Genomic DNA, 23,156 nt, shown 5'->3' with positions numbered 1-23,156 from the left:
ATCCACAAGAATTAATTTTTGCTTCAATTTAGCTATCATTTGATCTCATCTTGTGATCTTATCTTTCCCTCTTCTATTTCTTTCCATTTGAATCTCCTACCACTTGATCTTCGCATGACACTTTAGTTTGGCCTTCATGAACTTGACCCTATTAGGATCCTCAATATCTTCATCCTTCAAATATTCTTCTAATTCATTTATCCAGTTGATCAATTCCTCTAGGTTAGGATTTCCATAAAATGTGGGAACCTCGAACTTAGATCTTTTCCAATCTTGGAAATGACCCTAAAAAAATTTTCCTCTTCTAGTTTCAAAAATTCATCCCTCTATGTATTTGTTCTTGCAATGCTTGCATGTGTCTCTAGAGGGCTCGAAAACCCTCAGGTACAACACCTCTGACACCACGCTCTCTTCATGGAGGCATTTTTATGCTTTCACTAAAACCCTAGTGCAAACCCTCACAATCAATGATATATCTACATGCTCAAACTAACCATAGTCGTGGCACAACTTGTCTCACACTCGGCAATCAGTTTACACACTCAGGAACTCCTGCTTTAAAACCACTTGATGAAGGGTGCTCCCCTTAATACTACAAACATACAATAGAAATATAGAAATAAAAAAAAATTGAGAGAATGAAATATGGGCTCCTTATTATCTCCATAAGTATGAAATTGTAGAATTTAGAATTACAATATGAAAAACCCACATGGGCTCCTTCCTTACAACAGTCTGCAAGACAAAGTTATGACCATCACCCAGAACTCCTTAGACAACCTTCGAGCCTTCTTATATAGGAAATTTTCACCACCCAAGAAGGTTATTGACACTAAGCCCTAACTCTTTAGGCCAACCAACGTCATATTATTTTATTTTATTAAATTTTACTATAGAATTGGCTCAAGACAATTTATGATTTACATTTTCAGGTGGCCCACTTCTAGAGACCATAACTAACAAGTTGTTGATCTAGTGGTCTATTATAATCCCTTTTTGGAAATGGAAGTAGAATTTCTACAATGTTTGATTGTGCAAGTGTCCATCAGTATAGGTTTGACCTTATTTTCAAGTCATCTAAGCATTTATCATTGAACCTAAAGTTTGAATAGCCAAAATTTATACCAAAAATATGCACTAACTGCACTAATACATATGATCTAGTAAAAAAACTCATCTTGCATGTTGGTTTTTCAAAGATGAACCTCTGCATATGATATTAGATAAACTAAGCACATAAGACTAGCTTACTAAAATTATCAAGCTTCCACAAGTAGCAACTCTGCACATGAATAGTCCTTATTGAAAACACAAAAGTAGAAATATAAATATATTTGGGTGATGTGAGATTGTCCTTACACCCAAGATTCTCCTGCATTATATTTAGATAATTTGCATCCATTGATCATAGGGGTGCCAACTGGTCTTGACTCATCCATGCCAATTCTTTTCAATATCTCCTTTATGTACTTAGAAAAAGTCACATATATTCTTCCTTTAGTTTGATGAACTTGTAAACTAATGAAGAACTTAATCTCACCAAACATAGACATTTCAAACTCTTTGCTCATTTGGTCAAAAAATGATTTGCACAACATAACACCAAATATTATAGCATCAACAAATATTTCTACAATCAGTACCTTATGTTCATCTTCATTTTTCAAGTATAGGTTATTGTTATTACTTATTCTAATAAATCCAATTATGATCAAATATGAATGCAATCCTTCATACCATGTTCTTGGGGCTTTCTTTGATCCATAAAGAGATTTTTTCAATTTACATACTATGTGCTTCCAATTTGGCTCCACAAATCCTTTAGATTGTTCAATGTAGACCTCTTCCTCCATAATTTCATTTAAAAATGTAGTTTTAACATCCATTTAATAGACTTTAAATCTCTTGCAAGTTGCATATGCCAATATTTTTCTAACACCTTCCAATCTAGAAACATTTGCAAAGATCTCACCATACTCAATTCCTTCTTCTTGTGCATAACCTTTACAAGCAAGTCTGACCTTGTTCCTCACAACTTCTACTTTTTCATTCAGCTTATTCCTACATTTAGTTCCAATCGCATTTTTGTTTCTAAGTCTCGGTACTAATGTCCATATATTATTCTTTTCAATCTAATTTATCTCCTCCTTCATAGCACTGATCTAGCCTTAATTCTCAAGTGCATCTCTTATAGTTCTAGGCTCAAATTCAACAATCAAACATGTGTTTTCTCTCAACTTACTACTTGTCATGAATCCAGTACTACTGTCTCCAATGATTTGATCTTGTGAATGTTGCATTCTTACATACTTTTCTAAAATAGGACTAATTATGTATTCTACAGCATTATCATCACTCGGTTGGGGCTCAATATTCTGCTCGGTTGTTTTGTTTATGGCTCAAGTAATATAGGCATTTGCTTGGTAGCTCTTTTTTTTTGCTCAGTGTACCATTTCAATGACTTATTCAAGTGCACAAGTATATTATTAGGTGCATCATCTTGTACATATACAAATCTATTATAATCTTCAATCTCTTTCTTGCTCTCCTCATCATTATTATCTATAAACTCATCAATTATTACATGTGCACTTTCAATCATTGTGGCAATCACTTTATTCAAACATTTGTATGTCTTACTCCTAGTAGAGTAACCTAGGAATATATTGGCATCTTCTTTCGAATCAAACTTTTCATTGCTTGCATCTTTATGAATATAACACCTACTTCCAAAGATTTTTAAGTAACTTACATTCAATATATGACCATACTAGAGTTCATAGAGTGTCTTCTTTGTGCCTTTCTTTAACTAAACTTGTTTGAGGGTGTATAGAGCAGTGCTTATAGCTTTTCTCCAGAATATTTGTGCAACTCCTTTTTCAATTAGTAGTGTTCTAGCACAATCAACAATATATATGCTCCTCTTTGCAATACCATTTTTTTGTGGTGTTGTCAATGGAGACAACTGTCTTTCAATTACTTGTTCAATACAATAGTTAGTAAATTCATCAGATCTCAAACATTTTAACTATTCACCAATTTCCTTCTCAACTCTTTCCTTATATCATTTGAACATTTGAACTGCATCAAATTAACTTTTAGAAACATAATTGTCATCATCCTTGAATAGTTTTTTATTAAGGAAAATAGGTTTTGAAGGGTGCCTAAAACCCTGTACAAAGCTTAGGATTTTCAATAAGCACAAAATCAAAGATGGAACTGGTTACCCTCCAAGAAAGGAGGTAACCATGGTGATAAAACCTATCACCAAAAAAAAGGAGCCAAAGAATCCAACAATGGGCTCCAACACCTAAACCCAAGCATAGCAAGGGATCTCACGATTTGCCCTTTGATTTAGAGACTCCCTTACCCGACCTGAGAAACATATCTAGTGGGGGAAGAGAAGGGTTAGATTTATTTCTTTTTACTGCAATCCATCCCTCCTCCACTATTGCTGCCTCACCAAGCCAATCCCCAAAAGAAGTAGAGAGGAGGCCAAGGGAAGCAGAAGCACCAAAAAGTTCAAACTCCCTGGGAGGAACCAAAGAATACAGGCCTTCACTAGCACTAGGAGAAGCAGCCAAATTTAGGACAAGAGAGGGGACAGGGTCCAGACCCGAAGGCCGAACATCCACAGCATCCAAAGTCCTCGAAGAAGCAATAGCCAGAAGAGAACTAGCCACAGGGGAAGAGCCATCCTCAAGGACAAACTCAGGGGAAGAGTCGTCCCTAAGATCAGACTTATGCACCATATAGTGCCTGGAGGAGGCCCCATGCCACCAAGAAGGAGGAGGCCTCAAATTATTCTTCACAGAAAAGCAACGAGTAGCCAAGTGACCAGTCATATGACACTTCCTGCAGCGGAAAGGGATACCTTCATAATCCAGTATTTGAGCCCAAGAGCCTCGTGAAGAGGCCAAGCAGATATGCTCAGGGAGGCCCCTTGAGACATCCAACTCAACAAGAATACAAGTGCATGTCGAATGGAGACTATTAGAAGTAGCCAAGTCCACAAACAAAAAAATTTCAATAGCATTCCCCACAGATTCCAAAACAAAGTCAAGTCAAAGATGCATAGGGAGATTTGGAAGCCTGACCCAAATAGGAACCTTGTTGAAGGACTTCGTCAGCAGGTCAAAGTCCATATGCCATGGTTTGGCCATGAGAGCAAAACAACCTTTCCATAAGAAAGAACCAGACAGAATAGACTTCCTGTCCTCAGCAAATGCAAACTTGACAATGAAGAAACCTTTAGCAATTGGGAAGATCTGAACACCATTGTCCAAGAATGGATCCCAATGCTTGGAGATCCATGCATGACGATCAGAAAGAGAGGGCTAAAAACCTCATAATCATAAAATAGCAGCTAGGGCAGAGAAATCCTTTGCCATAGTAAAAATTTCATTATCAATGTTTTGGTCTAAAACAACCCTAGCAGGGCTAGAGACACTCATCGAAGAGGCTTCTCGAGAACAAGAAGGCTCGAAAGAGAGACCCATAGGAGGAGGAGCGTTGTGGAATTTGGCCTCAAAAGAGGCCACATCAGCGAAAGAGGACTAGACTCGTGGACCAGCAGAAATACCTACAATGGGTGAGGTTGAAGCAACAATAACACATATGCCAACAGGAGAACCCTTCCCTCCAACGGCGATGTTCGCCATAGCGGAGGGAAGTTGACGTCAATGAAACCAAATGCAGCGGGAGCCAGGGAAGGATCCACAGATGTGTGTGCAAGGAATTTCAAACTTTCAAAGGAGCGGGAAGCCATCGAGCCGACTTGCACAAGTAACTTATGACTTGGATAATATAATTTATCTATCATCCTTGAATAGTTATCAACAAATGGAATAAAGTATATATTGCCATAGTAACTCTCAACTTTCATAAGAGCACACAAATTAGTATGAACCAAGTCCAGAATATCATTAGATGAATTTGATTTTCTTTAGAACTATACTTAGTCATCTTACCAAGTTGACACTATTTACACATAGCATTATCAGATTTATGCAAGTTTAGTAAGCCTTTCACTTTCTTCTTTCTACTCACTTTAATCATATTATCAAATTTCACATGAAAAAGTATCTTATGTCATAACCAAACATATTCAACTTTAGAAAATAGGCATATACTTACAGTAGGATTGAGGTGAAATAGATTACTTCTTGTTTTTTTCTCCAGTTTCAATTAATTTTTCATCAACACCAAATATTTTCACCGTTATGTTTAGAAACTCCAATCGGTGACCCATGTTATTTAGTTGTGTAACACTCAAAATTTTATATTTCAAACCTTAAACCCAATAAGTATCATCACATCTAATCCTTTCATTTAACATCAGTGAACCTCTATCTTTCACAAGACATGGAACATAATTTCCAATCTTAATAGTTCTACCATCATATTCTTCTAACTTATCAAACTTATAAATATCACCAGTCATGTGATGTGAACAGTCACTATTAATAATCCATGTATCATTTTTACTAACATGATAATTAAGGGATTTTTCCTCTTAGTACCTTTCCTCATCTAAATCTTATTTCATGGCAACATATACAACTTCCTCACCTTGATTTTCATCATATGATCCTGACTTGGTGTGTTCTTCCTTAGCAATGTAGCATGGGTTCTTTCATGTGTCTTTGTAATCCTTATTCCTATGGTATTTGTTCTCCTTCTTCTCATTCTTGTCATTCATGTTCTTGTTGGAACATCTAGCAACAATATGACCAACGTCATTACATTTGAAACATATTAGAGGAAGTTTAGCTTCGAATCTTGCTTTACCTCTCAGTAGCCTCCTAGTCGACATTGTTTCAACCTCGTACATCTCTTTGTCATTTGAATCCGAATCATTATCATCATTTCTACACTTTTATTTCTTTGAATTCCAATAGTTAGCATTGTCTTGAAAGCATTCTCAACTTTAGGTACACCATTATCAAAGTTACTTAACTCAAATGGAGTCAATCTACCAACAAGGGCATCAAGACTAAGAACATTACTAGGCATACCTCTAAATTCATAAATAGTAGATACTCTAATAACGTAAATAGGTAGCAAGATTCTTGGGACTTTATTTACAACTTCTTCATCACTTATGACTCCTCCAACAGTTGTGATGGCACTAACAACTTATGTGATCTGGTTATTGTATTGAACAATATTTTCTCTTTCCTTCATCCTCATGTCATCATACCTTCCTCTTAGGCTTTCAGATTTGGCTCTCAACACATATTGATCTCCTTCATGCACAAGTAATATCGTGTCCCACATCTCTTTAGCAATAGCACAATCTTTGAAAACATCAAATTTAGCAGTAACAATGCATAATCTTCAATTCCTGATAGGTGCAGCCTCATCCTACTTTGTTATGAACAAAAATTTCCTTGTTTAGCTTAGGTACCTCTCTCTTATACATCTTCAAATCTTTAGCTTAAGTCCTTTTAAACTTCCTCCTTCAAGAACTAAGCTCTAATACCAATTGTTCAATAAATGAGAGGGGGTGTGAATCTGTTATAACTAGTTATCCAAAAAATATTTCCACAAGCTTAAACTCTTTAAACTTTCAGATCACTACCTCAGTAAACATATCAGAAAATAGTTAACTTCATATACCGAATATGAGAGTAAACTTTCAGTATATACTAAGTTGTAGCAATAAATAGTAAACATGAAATAACATGTGACACAATAAGCATCCACACAATTTTGACACAAGTGTCTAACATGGAAACCTTGTTAAGGGAAAAACACCTATGACCAACAACCCAAAATGTTTACTCTTTTGAAGTGGGCTTTGTTAGGAGTCAACCTTATTAAAGGTTAGATACATATTATTAATGTGACACTGTTAGAGGATTTTCACCAAAGATCATCTAGACCTTAACACTCTTCAAATAACTATAGAGTGGTCTGCACTAAAGGACTTACAAAATATTCAACAGAATGTCACCACAGAATGGATTTACAAATAAGATTGTTAGGCCTACTTAGTTAAGAGATTTTTTGCTACAATGGTTAGAGCATAATAGTGAAATTATTTATTTAGTTTACCACTACCTTCCTTGTTCAGTTTCACTCTATCTCTTTCCTATGTTTATCGTCTTTCTTCCTTCAGTTCTCTTTTGGCCGGTCCACTCACTAACACATCCACTTAGCACTCCTATTGCTTGATCTTCACAATACAGTTCTACTCATTTATCCTCTAACTATCACCTTCCTTCTTCAACTTGATTAGCAACAATGAACAATGTGTTCATCCCTCAAATAGAAAACCTTTCGCCTCTTCACCAGATTCTTCCATGTTTTGTCACTTAATCATAATCGTCTCATCTTCATCCAACTCAAATTCATTTAATCTAGACACTGAGGTTTCATGCCTTCACCTTGAACTTTGTGCTTCAATTCAAATCATCAAATCTTTCTTGAATTTCTCTAGACATTGATCTCATAGCTAACTTCATCCTTATCTTTGAAACTTCTCAAACAATCTTTATTTTCATTAAATGTTGGTCTTTATTTTTATTAAATGTTAGTCTCAAATTAATTATTTTTATATTGTTCTTCATTTTCATTACTTGGTTAACATTACATCTACTCGATCAAAACTAGGCTCGGTTAACACTGTTTATGCTCAATCTATAATACACATCTTCACTTCTTCATCAAGTACTCGGTGACAATTATAGTAGCTCGGTTAATACTAGGATTCTTCATTCACCAACCATTTTGTCTTTCTTATAACTAATCTCAACACTTAATCAAATCATGTATAAGAATCAAACCAATGTTATATTCTCAGAGCCTAACTAATTCAAGTGTCCATTGAATACCATACACTTATCAAGACATACATCATCATTATAGTTTCTTCAAATCCTCTTCATCAATTAAATGATATGGCACTCTATTGAATTAGCATAATTTCTTACCAATTAAGGCTTGACATCAATAACATAACAATATCTAACACTAATGGCATGCATATTCATATATGCTTATATTATAAAGGCATGTCAATACACACATTATAAATGCATATAACAAATATAAAAACCATGAAACTATAATGCACCAAGAATTTGGACACTTCAAATATCAATAGAACTATTTCCATTGATTGAAAATTTTCTCTTCATATTGTCATTGTTAATGTGGAGGGTAAATCTCCATAACCCTACTCATCATTTTGATGTAGAGAATTTTGATATGTAGAAATGAACTTCTTGTGTGCATGGAGATTGACTATTCTTCTATTGACATTCGTTTTTGAAATTGAGATAAACATTTATGTTATATGTAAATATTGTGTGCTTCCATAGTTCCAAGTTAATTACATTGTGATTTAGTCTTATAGTAAGAAACGACAATAACATTATTGCATTTGGATGCATTGATGATAGTGCAAGATGACATGCATACTTCTAGCTAGATTTTCTTCCTCTAATTGTAAGATCGTTTAAAAGCTTTACATAATTTTGGCTTGCAACAAATGCATCCTTCTAATATTCATGATTAAATGCATCTACTTTTATTAATGTCATACATGCTTTCTACTACAAATAGTTTTATTATTCGGAACAAAAGTTTCACTTATCAGATAGAGATGGCTAAAGAAAAAATTAAGCTCGACATGCTATACTAAAAGTACTTCCAATAGTGAAGCCCAGTTATAAATATTGTTTTATTGGCTACCCTCAATCTGTGTTGTTCCTCATATAGTTTGTGTCGTTCATGGCATTAAAATTGATAAAAACACTTAAAACATTTCTTTGTTGAGGTTTTTATATGTTTTCTAATGCTACTAAGTTCCCACCATCTATATAAATGTTGTATGGAAAGTTTTTGAATGTGATGTATTTTCTTCCTTTGATAAAATTTTCCCATTAAATCTTCAATTTCTCAATACTTTTTCCTATGTAGGATGAGATTGTTATCTTAACTTCGTTTAATAGAACTTAGTAGTTATTGAGGACGATGGAGCATTTACTCTTATAGTTTATTCAATATAATGTCATGTTTAGAAATATGATTTAGCTGATTTTAGAAGCAATATTTTGAATCCTATCATTTGTTTGTAATTATTGTTGAAGTATTTTGATCTATCACCCTAACTAAATCTCTTGGTTAGAAAGCATAAGAAGATAAGGATAAAAATAAAATTGAATCTAATCATTCCTATTTGGGAATGATCTAACAAAAGGCGACGATATAAGAATGACTAGTAGTTTCATGCACAACAAGAGGAATAAATAACCATAATATGATGAACTAAGAACTTGGAAGGTTCTAAGGATAATTTCCTAGTTAGAATGAAAGCACACGATTTTTCTTTCCTTCTTTTTATTAACCATGATGGCAAGAAGAGAAAATTAAAAAATTAAAGGAATTATTGGTTGCCTCAAAAACCATTTATCACAGTTTCCTAATCATAGAAATGTCATGTTTCTAACAAGAAACATTATTGTTGAAATAACTTAATTTATAAGAGATGCTATTAAGTAGAAACAAATAGCTCCTCTAGACCTTAATGAATATCCCTAGGGAGTTATCGACAAGTACCACTATCTATGGCATGGTCGATCGCCACACATAATTCCTAATGACTAATGCTCCACAAAACAACAATTGATACAGGCAAAATAGAAAGACAAGGGTTTAACATTTCCAACTATATCAAGGGTTATATCAATAAATGACCTACATATACAACCACCATTCTCCTTTAACCTATATTAAAACATGAATAACAATCCATGCACAATTATCAATAAAAAAGAGTCATGATTGCAACATCTCTCGTTGCAATGAGAAAAGATACACAATTTTGACTTCACATTATGCACTATATATATTTAAATTTTTTTTATGGTTCCTTTTACATGCGCCCATCCATACATTCTATATCAAAACACACTAAATTTGTGTTTCAATGTGTAGGCATGGAAATCAAAGAAATGTCAAATAACTCTTTTAGGACTCATTCATTAAAAGTGTAATGAATCTTCAATTTCAAAAAATTGAAAATTAAAATTAAATAAAAGGCTTTCAATACAATATGGCCAAACATGTAAGACATCTTTTAATATTTCAAACAATATTTTATTTGGATGCTTCAAATATTTAACTTCAAATTAGCCTACTTTATTTTGTAAATACTACATACTTCCTTTTATATGTCCTACTATACAACATTCACAATTATGCACACAAATTACAATATACATTCAAATAAGAAAAAAATTGCAAACTGTGTGTGTCTGTGTGTGTCTGTGTCTGTGTCTATGTGTGTGTGTATCACGTATAGAACCAATGGGAGATTACTTGGATCTAATTTAGAATTCGCTATTATATGTTTGCTTTAGTTTTCGTTGTTTTTGATGTGGAAATAGTCTTTCTCTATCCGTGGGCTATGAGTTTTGGTATTTTGGGTCTATTTACATTTATAGAAGCTTTTATTTTGGTGATTGAATGGTCTTAATCCTCAAATTTTGGAATGATAAAAGACGAGTAGAAAATTATCTCAATCTAAAGCCGGCGATAAATCCTATAGAATCATCTTTACTTCATCAAGCAACTCCAAATTCAGTGATTTCCACTACTCTAAACAATTTGTCCAATTGAGTGAGACGTGTGTGTGGGCAGGTGGGTGGGTGTGTGTGTGCATGTAGCTATCTTTGCATCTATGTAATATATATGTGTCCCTTTGTGTGTGTGTGGGTGTGTGTGGGGGTGTCTATGTGTGTGTAATATATATGTTTATATATGACAAGAGACTTAGAATTTATGTCTACTGATCTCTTTTATGTGGATGATTAATCTAACTCACATTTTAAATATAGCTTGATTAATATGCTACCTATCTACACCTCCATTGGTTGTTCATCTGCCCTAGAATTACCCTCTTTATAGATGACATTGAATGTCACTTTCCTAAAGGACTTGACAAGGCTAGGAGCTCCTAACAAAACTTTATTCGGCTTCCAAATAAAAGTGATCCCTTCCTTAAGCCATCAATGATAATGGAAGAATCTCACCAAAGCTAGAAGTTATGCTTTAAGGTTTGCAATTTCCATCCCTACGTCATTATGAAGACAACACCCTATACTTGCGATACTTGGAATCCTGCTAGAAGCTCCATCAAAATTGAGCTTAGCCCAGCCTTTCTTGGGGACCTTCCACTAACACGACTCCGTCAACTCTATACTAAAATTGCTTGCCCCAATAAAAGGAGTCATTTTCAAACCACTCCATCTTCCTCTCATTTTCTCATCCCAATAGGTCATCTCACTTTTTCTAATATAAATATTAAATAATATTATACCAAAATTAAATATACCTTCTTTTAATTGTTGATTAGGGTTTCAAGTTACATGTAAGTGATTATTAAAATTGAGATTTTCATTATACAATGAATCTTACATTGGTCTTAGGGTTAGTTTTAGAGCTTAATTATGTATATAGTTACTATTACAATTCAAGCATATGATTGTTATTCAAGTTTAAAGCTTAGAGTTAGGATTATAATTTAATGAGATTAGTATTGATGTCAATGTTAGGTTCGTATTACTGTGAATGTTAAATTGACATTTTGGTTAACGTTAAAATTACAATTACAGTTAATATGTGACATATTAGGGCTAGGGTGTAATAAAAGTTATGATTCTATCTACAATCCTAACTATGAATGTAATCCCAACTCTAACCTTACTCTTATCCATATCACTAGAAACTAGTTCTAACCCTAAACCTAACCTAATCCTAATTCAGTTTCCAACTATAACCCTAACCAAACCCAAACTCTAACCCCAATTACCAATAACCCTAACTCTCATTTACCCCTAACCCTTACACTTATTCTTACATTAAGACTAATTAAGACTAATTGCAACCCTTAAGCTATATTTCACCATAACTCTAACCTTAACACTAACAGTAAAGACTAGTCAATGATCGATCTCAAGTCTATAAAGAAAATAGTTGATTATATCCTTATATTGTGAAAAAATATAGTTAACAATAAACGACCCTTGGGGACTTATGAGTATTATGAAGATCTTTGAAGCATATCTTACTGTTGACCAATGCTAATAATATTCAACTTACGAAAAATACTTCTACAGTGAAGGGTGCTTCATATTTCCCCCTACATGTAGAGGTGGATGGCAATATAATTTCACTACTATTTCACTACTATCCACCACCCAAAAAGCATGTACCTTCCAAGGGAATAGAATAATAAAAAATAAATATTAAAAATTATTAAAAATATATTTTAAAAAACTAGTAGTAATGTATTCATTTAGTTGTTCAACTTTTATTCACCATCTATTACCACTATTACCATTATTAAGCATTAAGCATGTAGCTTCTAGGAGGGAAAAAATACTAGTAGCAATGTTTAGGTGTTCTGACTTTTGTCCATCATCTTTTACCACTGTTAAGCGTGTAACTTCTTTCTGGAATAAAAGAGGATAATTACTAGTAGCAATATATTCATTTAGTTGTAACCTTCGTCCACCATCTATTATCACTATTAAGCACGTAACTTCTTTAGGTGTTCTGACTTTTGTCCATCATCTTTTACCACTATTAAGCGTGTAACTTCTTTCTGGAATAAAAGAGGCTAATTACTAGTAGCAATATATTCATTTAGTTGTAACCTTCGTCCACCATCTATTATCACTATTAAGCACGTAACTTCTAGAGGATAAAGGAAAGAAAAATTACTACTAACAATGTATTTGTTTGGTTCTAACTTTTGTCCACCATCTATTACCACTCAAAGAAAATTCAATGCAATTTATCTAATATATGTGAGAAAGTGTCTGTTGGATATTTCCTAATTTTCAAGTAAGCTTATGGGAGAAGTATAGGACAGACAAAGAAACTCCCTCGGCAGAGCAACATATTGTACAGAAAAATCGAAGAGAGAACCATAAATGTTGGATAATCACGTATGCAAATGCAGGGCAAATATACGTAAAAGAAAGAAAACAGATCAAACTATTAAGCAAAAATGTATATTAAAATATATAAAGAGAGAGAGAGATGATAGATGATAATTTATTAATGTAACTGGATACAGCCCCCTCGAGGTGCATTGAAGACATTAGAGAACCAAAAAAATGAATAAAAGCATGGACCTCGTTATGAAACATACACCTGTCCTGCAAATAAAATCAATCAGAAAATATCCACCTTTATTTACCAAGCCCATATTCCAAAAACACGTATTAACCAAGTATATTCAGACCTTGTAGAGGGATTTTTGCAAAGAAAATAATTGTTGGAGCACAAAACTGCAAATGCTAATCAACAGCACTTGACTCCCACCCTTAATATATAATTTTTTTTTTGGTCTCACATTCTCAAGTCCTTCTGACAACTATGACATGTCCATTGTAACAGTAAACAATCTTTGAACGGTAAAGTAAGCTTTCACTTTAAACAAAGAATTGTATACAAGAAAACATGAAATTAAGATTATTTACGTAAACATTGGTCTGCCCATGTATCACATGGCCAACTTATTTGACCTTGGCGCCATAGCCTGTCTTAAGTCCATATTAAAAAAGATTATATTCCACAAATAAAGCCTTCTAGCAGAAACTTCAAATTCTTCAAATATCAAACCCACTTTTGCTCGTGCATTTCCACCTTCAAATCAAACTTAACTAACTCTCATTTTTACAAATTCATATTGTTTATCTTCTTGAGAATTTGGATAACAGATAGAGAATGAAGAAGATTAACAAACCAAAGGTAATCACATACACTACATGACTAGAACCATGCTGTATTATGCTTCTATTTAATCTTCTCATATTGTTCTTAACTCCAGCCTGAGCTTTGATCATCGTCATTTCCTGTGCCAAACATTTTACTACTTAATTAGACAAACTTTACAGAATCACCAAAAACAAATTCACAAAATTATCCAAATGCATATGTAAAGAATTACAAGCACCGTCCAATGAATATAGAACTTTGAGCTAATTCTGTTGCTTTTTCCTGCAAATGGGATATGAGCAAGTAATAGCTTCTTTGATAAAATATAAAAATGTATTAGTAGAAAATAAAAGAAAAATATACGAATGGAAGTACTAGGAAGCTATACATTTGTCAACAAAAGCAAAGTCTACTATAAACTTAGAACTACAGTTAAGTCTCCAGAGACAGCCAGGGAATAGAACGGCATATCTTCAGGTTGGTAATTGACTCTTCAGGATGAAAATGTTTTTTCTTGGTGGTACAGCCTAAAAAACAAACATCTCGCTGCAACTGCCACATAGTAATCAACATTGGGAATCCATTCAATAATCTAACCTGATATTCCACCATCCGATTGATTATTAATATAAAATTTGGCTTGGAGTTTTCAGAGCAACAACATTCATTCATTGACATGTTGCTCTATCCACAAGACATCCCTAACAATCCAAAAACCATAGATATGATGCTCCCCTAAACTCTAATCTACAGATTAGCAAAGTCTTCTCCCAAATCATCAGCACAACACAGCATGTCAAAGCCAGTCCATTCCCTCTTCATCAAAGTCAAACATCATTTCACATCCTAAAGAATTGGACTCGATGCCTCAGTTGGGGGTATTATAACAAAAGAATATGTTGGGTTTGGTTATCCTAAAGAATTGGACTTGGTGCCTCAGTTGGGGGTATTATAACAAAAGAATATGTTGGGTTTGGTTAAACTTGTTCACAATGAATATGTCCAAACAGCTAACCAACTCAAATGCAGTGGTCATGTAATCTCTTCAATTAAATCAGTTCCTAGCTCAATTGGTCCACATTGCTCAATTGAGGTTTTAAAGAAACAATGCAAACATGTATCCTTCATCGACTTCTTGAGAGTTTTCCACCCCAATAAGCAGCACTGCTGGAAGCTATTGGTTTAAAATACCCATACCATGTAACCCCACCCCAAGAGCAAGTGAACCAAATGGACTTGATTCTTGACCTGCCAAACTCCTATTTGCAAGATCCGGGTTCCTTCTTTGCACCCAAGTAAATGATTTTTAAGGTAAAAATGACTAAAAGAGAAGACCCTAGCTGAGACGTGCATTAAGAGAGCTCTAGTCAATGATGGAGCCACAGTGAATATAAGTCCATTGTCTTCAACAAAGACTGGGATATGGTGAGAACAATATCACATCCTAACGTGACACAGTATGTAGGTATGACAACTTAAAAGCCACAACAATATTCTGCTCTCACAGGTTTTTAAGAGTAAAATACCACCATGGATGGACTTTCAAACAATTCAAATGTCGGAAGCATCTCGTATAGGTTGCATATGTGAGTGGAGGACATATGGGTTGGGTTGGGTTGTGTGTCTACATAGTTTTGATTTGCTTGTTCACATAAAAGAATACAACTAGGATGCTTGATGCTTCAGAAGTATTGCATGGAAAAATTACGAGTGTATTGCAATCATGTTCATTGAGATAATACATTGAATGTGTAAGTGCTTTTAAAGGCTAGTTGTTTTACCTTGAAAAGGTTTTCCCAAGGTGCATCTGGTGTTATCTTGTGGTATGTTCGTTAATCTTTTGTAGGGTAGATTCTACATACTTGTTTTTCAGACTTTTTCTGATGAGGACTATGTGAAAATGGCATATTTTATTGCAGATTTTATTTCAACAACAACAATAAATTAAGGAAGCATTTACAACAACATTAATCAAGGGAACCAGAGCATTTATATGTTGGCTAATGCTATTAATTTATGCTAAGAAACAAATACCATCCGAGGGACAACAAACCCCAAAAGAACTATCCTTCTAAAGAAAAATGATTTAATCTGTATCACAAACCTAGCAATTTTGTTTCCCAAAAATCTGTGTGCTTTCCACAAGGGTCTGTGACATTTAGACCTACCAAGACTATAACAGATTTATTTCAAATCTATCTAAAGCCCACCAACCTCTCTTTGTAGAAACATTCCTCAATCTACAAGACATCCTCACAGTAACACCATCAAGGACCAGTTGGTGCACAAGACTCAATCTAAGGATTTATAAAAATATTTTCCCAAATCATGTGCACAACAATATTGTCGAAGTAGTTAATACTTTATTCACTTAAACTAAACTTGAGAGTCCATAAGTTTTTCCCTTTTAGCAGATTAGGCAAACATTAGCTTATGTTGTCTCATTCATTATGATTATGACACTTGGGATAGATACTTTAATATTGCTCTACAGTTTAGTCTAGATACATTCATTCATTTGTATCATATTTTTTGTTCATCAATACAATTCCAAGGTTATTGAAAAAATCTATCTTAATAAGTAGGAGATATCTTCCACAGCAAGTCAAATTGTGATATTGTTATCTGGATTTATTTGTGTAGTTTTTGAGTCAAACTCATAGACCCATGTTTCATGAGTACTGATTCACACGAACCCATCTCTCATGAAAATAAATGGAACACTTAAGCACTGTGATAAGTGTTTTGCTTGCAAGTGATTCATGGGCTTGTGGGTTTGAACAAAACCTCTAATTGTCATATCAGAGCTCCAAATCTGCTAAGTTCTAGTTCAAATTTTGAGAGAACCAACCTTCAGCAATTTTCACGTGCATTGTGGGCTCAAATGGACATTGCCATAGTATTCAAAGTGTCTTAAAACCATCAATGGGCCCTTGGTCTACTAGTGAAGTTGAAAGGTTCTCAATGAGCCCACCAGGAATCAAGTCTCGCTGAGTGCAAAGCTCCGACATCATAAGGGATGATTACGGGATCGTGCCCTAGGCAATTTTGGCGGTGTGGATACCCCTTAATCCTTGGCTCTAAACTGAAGAGGTTTTCAAGCACGACTGGGCCCATATCGGGTCCTTAAAACATTTCTGTGGTGGCCTTAACTGGTTGGTAGCTTGCAGGCTTTGTGCCTTTTCTGGGCTGCCTTGCGGATCTGAATCCTCCATTTAAAAAAAAAGTGTCCCAAAACCTATAAGATCAGTTGACATTCCATCAAAATCAGAGAAGTAAACGTTTTGGATATTTGTTTTCGAGAGCATGAAAATCAAGGCAATATCTGGCGGTAAACAAAAGATCTGGGCACTTTGGAGTGAAATAGATTTGCTGGAGCTGAAAACTGCAAAATCACCTATCCAAACACAACAATCCAATTGTGTGCAAATTAAGACATTTTTGGGGGTTTGTTCTGATTTGTACAAAAGATTATACCACTGCACAAATCAGTATGATGCACAGCCTAGTTTCCTTGCACCAGAATATGGCCCTATCACCCCCACAAAAAAATAGAGATGACGGCAGTTTCTCCAAAAATTCAGCAGAAAAGTTTCTCAAAATATTGTCAGTAAAACCAAAAAATGTTGCAACCAAAAATTTAATTTTTTGGGGGAAGTCATACCACCTCTGTGCAGCACCTATGCTTGCACTGTACAGCTTGTGCAAGCAGCCAAGCTGCTGACATCATTAGTTAACTGTGCCTGCACATGAAAATGCAACCCCAGATTATTCTTTTTTCTGCAAAATATTCAAGCATCCCAAGGAGCATATCTTGGGAATTATTCTTCTAGCGACCTGATTTTTTTCCTAGAGCTAAGGAATATTCTCAGCAGATACTGTGGATGTTGATATGACATCATGCTGATCCCAGAAGTGCAAACACGACATCAACAATTTTGCATGTCATTTTGATCTGCCTTCAATAAATTGGAAATGACATTTGCATACCCAGTGGTCATGTTCTTTTTTTCAACCTCTGCTCCTGTTTTCTGCTACAGGCATTTGAAAACAGATCTTTTTTGCACTTTCTAGACCATATCTTGCACATCCTGATTTTGTGATTTTCTTGCACATCATTTGAGAATTTTGTGCTCTACCCAAATCTACTATTAATTTTTCCAAATTTTACACCAGGTACTTCTTGTGACGTTTTCACACCATCAATCCATTGAAAATGGGATCCCCTTCTATTCACTCTGGTTGTCAGTAACTGTTTAGTTTATTCCTGTTGTCACAGCATTTTCCAAGTTTTGAAGGGCTGATAAGGTACAAATCTTGGGCAAGTCAGTTTTAGATGCAAGGTCTTGTAGTGGGTGAGAGCAATTTCTAATTGCAAGTCATTCTCCACACTGATTGAGGATCAACACTTGGCCAACTTTCCACAACACCTTTGGTAAAGGAGCCCAAGAACACATTAATTTCTGTCCAATTTCTGGAGCTCCAAATTTTTCAAACTCATGGCAAGGGTAAATTTGGTCTGCAATTGCGGAAAGATGCTCAAGGGTAAACTGAAAACAAGAGGTCTCTTCAAACTTAATTTGATGGCCATGTGAAGTTTGCAACTGTCAAACAGCCCCTATGCAAAATCCATTCAAGTAGTGATAGTGTGAATTTGAATAATGTGTGAATTTCAGAACTTCACAATTTTTTTCAGATTATCTCACAATTATAGAAAATTCCTTAAACTTGTCTGCAGATAGAACTCACTTTGTAATTAATGTCAAGCAGGAGTCAGATCACGTCAAAGACTTTATTAATTTATGTTTTCATCGATGATATTATGCCTGCCTCCGATTCCTTATAAGTATGGAGACACGCCTAAGAATAGACATGACTCCTACTTGGGAGACACGTCTATTCTTGGGTGTGCCTCCCTTCTATTTTATACACACGGCTCTTTCCAAGGTACGTGACTATACAGTCACTAAGCATATTTGCTGCTTAATAACTGAGGTACAAACTGGTATCAATAATAAATTATTTGAGTTGATAACTTATGTCATTTAATATGAAATTATATATATATATATATACAAAATTTCCATAGTTCTAAACTTCTTCATTTGCTCATGTATAAGAAAGAATATTCATTATGTTTCGTTTTATATATATATATTACATTTATCTGACTGAAGCAACAGAATTCTAATGCTCCCTCTTAGCTAGAGGGGACAAATAAATGTCACTCTTATATTGATTAATTTTCGATAATATGACATGTCCACGGATATCTTCTACAAGATATCCACCATATTGTATGGCATATCCACGGATATCTAACTACAAGATACCCAGCATAACATATGGCATATCCACAGATATCTTACGACATCCACCATACTGATCACTAGATAGAATGGCATATTCATGGATATCTTATTACAAGGTATCCACCATTATCTAATGACTCAAAATGTCCATACGGTATGTGCACATGTATCACTCACATGATACTTAACGATAGGGACATTGTAGTTCATGGCCTGCCCACAGATTTTGAATCCACCGTGATATATCTATAAAATGTAACTCATAGATATCCATAGAATGATACCTTTACATTGATTTACAAGATTTCTTTTATCATAATCTACTTAGTTATTCATCATGATAAAAGATTGAAATTATTGTAAGGACGTCACCTTGCAATAACTTATTGAAATACAAGTGATAATCATTAGAAGTCGTCAATTCTATATAATGTACACAGGGCTCAAATAGTTATGAAATAATACTCATAAAACTATAGTTTCATTAGTACACCGACCTCCTCCACTTATGCCATTCATGACCCTAAGAATTTGGATCCTTTTTGTGACCTTCAAGAGACCATTTCACAATTTGCGGCTTTGGGTGATATCGTTATTCTTGGAGACTTCAATGCTCGGACCAGGGGTCGTCAAACTCCTTTGCATGATCGTGGTTCTGATTCAAACTGCACTTCTGAGTTAAACCCGACTAGTATGGGACTTCAGTGCACCTCGGAGGATGTTCTTGGACCACTCTCATGTTATGGCCAACATCTCCTCCAGCTCTGTGAGTCTTTTGGGTTGTTGATTTTGAACAGTTTATCCTTCCTTCCTAGATCGTACCTCTTTACCTGTTGGTTGCACTGTGGGGGTGCGAGCGTTGTTGACTATGTCATCACCTCTCCTTCATTTCTTCCATTCGTAGTTTCACCATTTCTCGTCTCCCCTTTGCTGATCATGCTCTTCTTAGCATTGCTACCTGTGCTTCACCCTACTCGTCGCCTTCTCTCCAATCTTCCCACTTCCCGACTAATACGGTATCTATTCCTACTCGTTTTCACTACCCTAAGAGTGATGGTGAGCTCTTTACTTACCATCTTAAGAGACTTTTGACACCTGCTAGTTTTAGTGAGTCGCATGCGGCCTCCAATATGTTTGATTTACTTGCCTCTACCATCTAGGTTTCTGCTCTTCTTTCTATCCCTCACCATTCCTCTCCCTTGCTCAGAGCTAAGCATCAGAATACTTGTCCTATGAATAAATGATTTGATACAGATTGTAAGGCTTTCCATTACTCTGTTCGTGTCGCATTTGAGACTCATTCTTTGGCCTTCATCCACCTGCGTCTTCCATACCTCCACTTTCTTCGCCACAAGAAAAAAAAATTTGCCTCTTCTCAATGCAGAACCCTTTGCTCCACACTTATTCAGAATCCCCAGATCTTTTGGCGTAGCTTTTTTCCTCGGTGTTCCCCCCCCCCATCCTCCATTCTCTACTTCCACTCTCTAACCTCCCATATCATTACACTTTATGACCTTCTTGGGCAGCCACCTCTTCATTCCACTCCACCTCCTTATTGCCATTTGTTCACCTACTCCAGTATTATTGAGGCCATTAGATCTTTGAGATGCAGTAGAGTTGCGGATGAGGATGGTTTCCAGGCAGAACTTTTCAAGCCTGGTGCTTCGATTCTCGAATCTTACCTTCCTACACTCTTTAATAGAGTGGTTTGTACTGGGTTTCCTGAGTCCTAGTCAAGACATGTGGTTTACCCAATTCATAAGTCTGGGCCTACTTACAACCCGAGTAACTACAGGACTATCATGATCAGGCATACTTTTGCCAAACTTTATGCCACTGCTCTGAACACCATGCTATCTAGTGAGCTTGACAGAAGAGACTGTAGAGCTAAAGGGCTGACTGGTTTTCAGGCATACTATCAGACTATGGATCACGTCTTCACATTGTGGACCATTATTGAGGAGGCTACGCACCGCTCTCAGAAGGTTTATTGTTGTTTTGTGGACTTCTGTAAGGCTTTCGATTCTGTTCCTAGGTTGGCCTTATTTCAAAGACTTCGTGAGATTGGGATCTCAGATATGTTGCAAACTGCTATTATGAGGCTTCATGAGAAGGTGACCGGTAGGCTCAGGACTCTGAAGGGCTTTTCTGTTCTGATTCAGAGCACCATTGGGGTGAAGCAGGGTTGCCCTCTTTCTCCTACACTGTTCGGTTTCTATATTGATGAGCTTCAGGATTTCCTTGTGAACTCCTCGCAGCCTAGGGACGAGTGCTATTTACATCAGGTTTTGATCTCTATTCTCCTTTTCGTTGATGATGTGATTCTCTTGGCCTCTTCTTCCGACAGTTTGCAGAGACTCCTTGATGGTCTGGCTTCTTTTTGTGATCAATGGCAACTTGTGGTCAATTTGTCTAAGACTCGGGTTATGATCTTTAACTGTTTAAAGACCTCTCATCTTCATTTCTTCTTTCAGGGCCAGGAGGTCGAGATTATTTCTTCTTACATGTATCTTGGCGTGAAGTTCTCGAGGTCGCGCTTCAGCTTGAGACCGGCTATTCAGTCCAAATTTAGTAAGGGCATGAGTTCTCTGGCTTTGCTGGAAAGACAATGTTTTAGGCATCACTTCCAGGATATTTCGTCCAAGCTGTCCTTTTTGGACTTCTTGGTTTGACTGACCATTCTGTATGGCTCAATTGTTTGGGGGCCTTCTTATATTGCTTCTGATTGGGCCTCTATTGAGTGGGTTCAGACGTCATTGTTACGGCGTATCATCAAATGTCACAAACTCACCCCTCACAGCATTGTCTTAGCTGAGTTTGGAGCTCATCCTTTCAAACTCGGAGCCATTTTTGACTTGATTTGGTTTCTTCATTGGCTTCGTGGTTTTATTGAGACAGGTGTCGACCGGCACAGATACTCTCCTCTGGCATACTGTTCTTTTGTTGAGATTATGAGATCCGACACTTGTACTAGGTCTCATTGTTGGTACGCCCAGGCCACCTCTTTGTTGGGCTCGATCGGGATTGAGATCGATCGTCTTCCTCCTTACTAGTTTTCGTTGGATGCTCATGTCCATCTTCTCCCCTCACATTAAGAGTTGAATGAGCATGTCAGATAGGATATATATAGACAGTACATTACCACTACCTGAAGTAATCCCCCAGGGGGTTTGCGACCTAAGATGCTCTTCTATGTTGAGCATTTTCTTGAGATTCAGAATAGTATTATTGTTCACCCTGCTTATCTTTATTGGCATTGGAGTCATGCCCTACGGTTCTCTTTAGGCTCTTTTAGAGTTAGCTCTCACTGGCTTAGGGTTCGAACAATCACCATATGGATCAGGCTGATCGAATATGTCAGTTGTGTACTTTGGTAGAGGTTGAGACTGAGACCCACTTCATTTTTCGATGTCCTCTCTACTATGAGATCTAAGGGAAATTTTACTACCTATTCAAAGACTTTTTGTCTTTTAGCGTTCTTCAGCTATATCGACCAACGGTGTCTTGCACTTTATCTTTAGGAGGCCACCCACCTTCAGGAGAATACCCTACATTCATTCATACCTCAAGGGCATATTTCAGACCAGCTTATCATCACCTTTTTCTCTCCCTTGTCTCCTCCACGGGGTTTGAAAAAGCCATCCAGTACTTCTCATTCCAGATCGGTTAGACACTGCACCAGTCTCTCCAGGCAACGACAATCCTACAGCGGCTCTACACAACATTCTAAGACTATGGATCGTTCACAATTATATCCCTCTATTACTGATTTCTTTGTGACAAGGAAGGACCCTTAGTCCTTACCTTGTCTTTTCTCTAGTTTTATGTCTTGCTTTTGTTTCTTCTCAACCACCGTTTGGTGCTCCTGCTTTGGCCGGCTCTTCTATTTGTATGCTCAGTCCCATAAACCCTGGTGGTTTTTTGTTGGACATTAATAATATTATCTTATCTTATCTTAGTACAATAATCAAATGTACTAAGACTCGTTCTCAATAATTACAACCATATCAAGTTTATCTCAGACCTATTCCAACTTTATTCTCACAAGAGGTTTGGTGAGGTTGTTTGCTATATGGTTATTTGTACTAAAGTACTTCAACTCTACTA

General features: G+C 35.9%; 1 protein-coding gene across 1 annotated transcript in view; it reads right to left on the bottom strand.

Annotated features, from left to right (window-relative positions):
* Positions 1-13,463: 13,463 nt before the first annotated feature.
* Positions 13,464-23,156, bottom strand: part of LOC149573104 (bet1-like protein At4g14600) — a 50,399-nt gene continuing 40,706 nt past the window's right edge. The window contains exon 4 of the mRNA XM_089814281.1: positions 13,464-13,874. Within this exon, the coding sequence (XP_089670407.1) occupies positions 13,713-13,874 (162 nt within the window). The 3' untranslated portion in view covers positions 13,464-13,712. The remainder of the gene's footprint in view (positions 13,875-23,156) is intronic.

The sequence above is a fragment of the Cupressus sempervirens genome, chromosome 2 (genome assembly GCF_028749045.1).
Source record: "Cupressus sempervirens isolate cs-2001-9-10 chromosome 2, ASM2874904v1, whole genome shotgun sequence".
NCBI classification, from domain to species: domain Eukaryota; kingdom Viridiplantae; phylum Streptophyta; class Pinopsida; order Cupressales; family Cupressaceae; genus Cupressus; species Cupressus sempervirens.
This window is presented reverse-complemented; position numbering and strand designations above follow the sequence as displayed.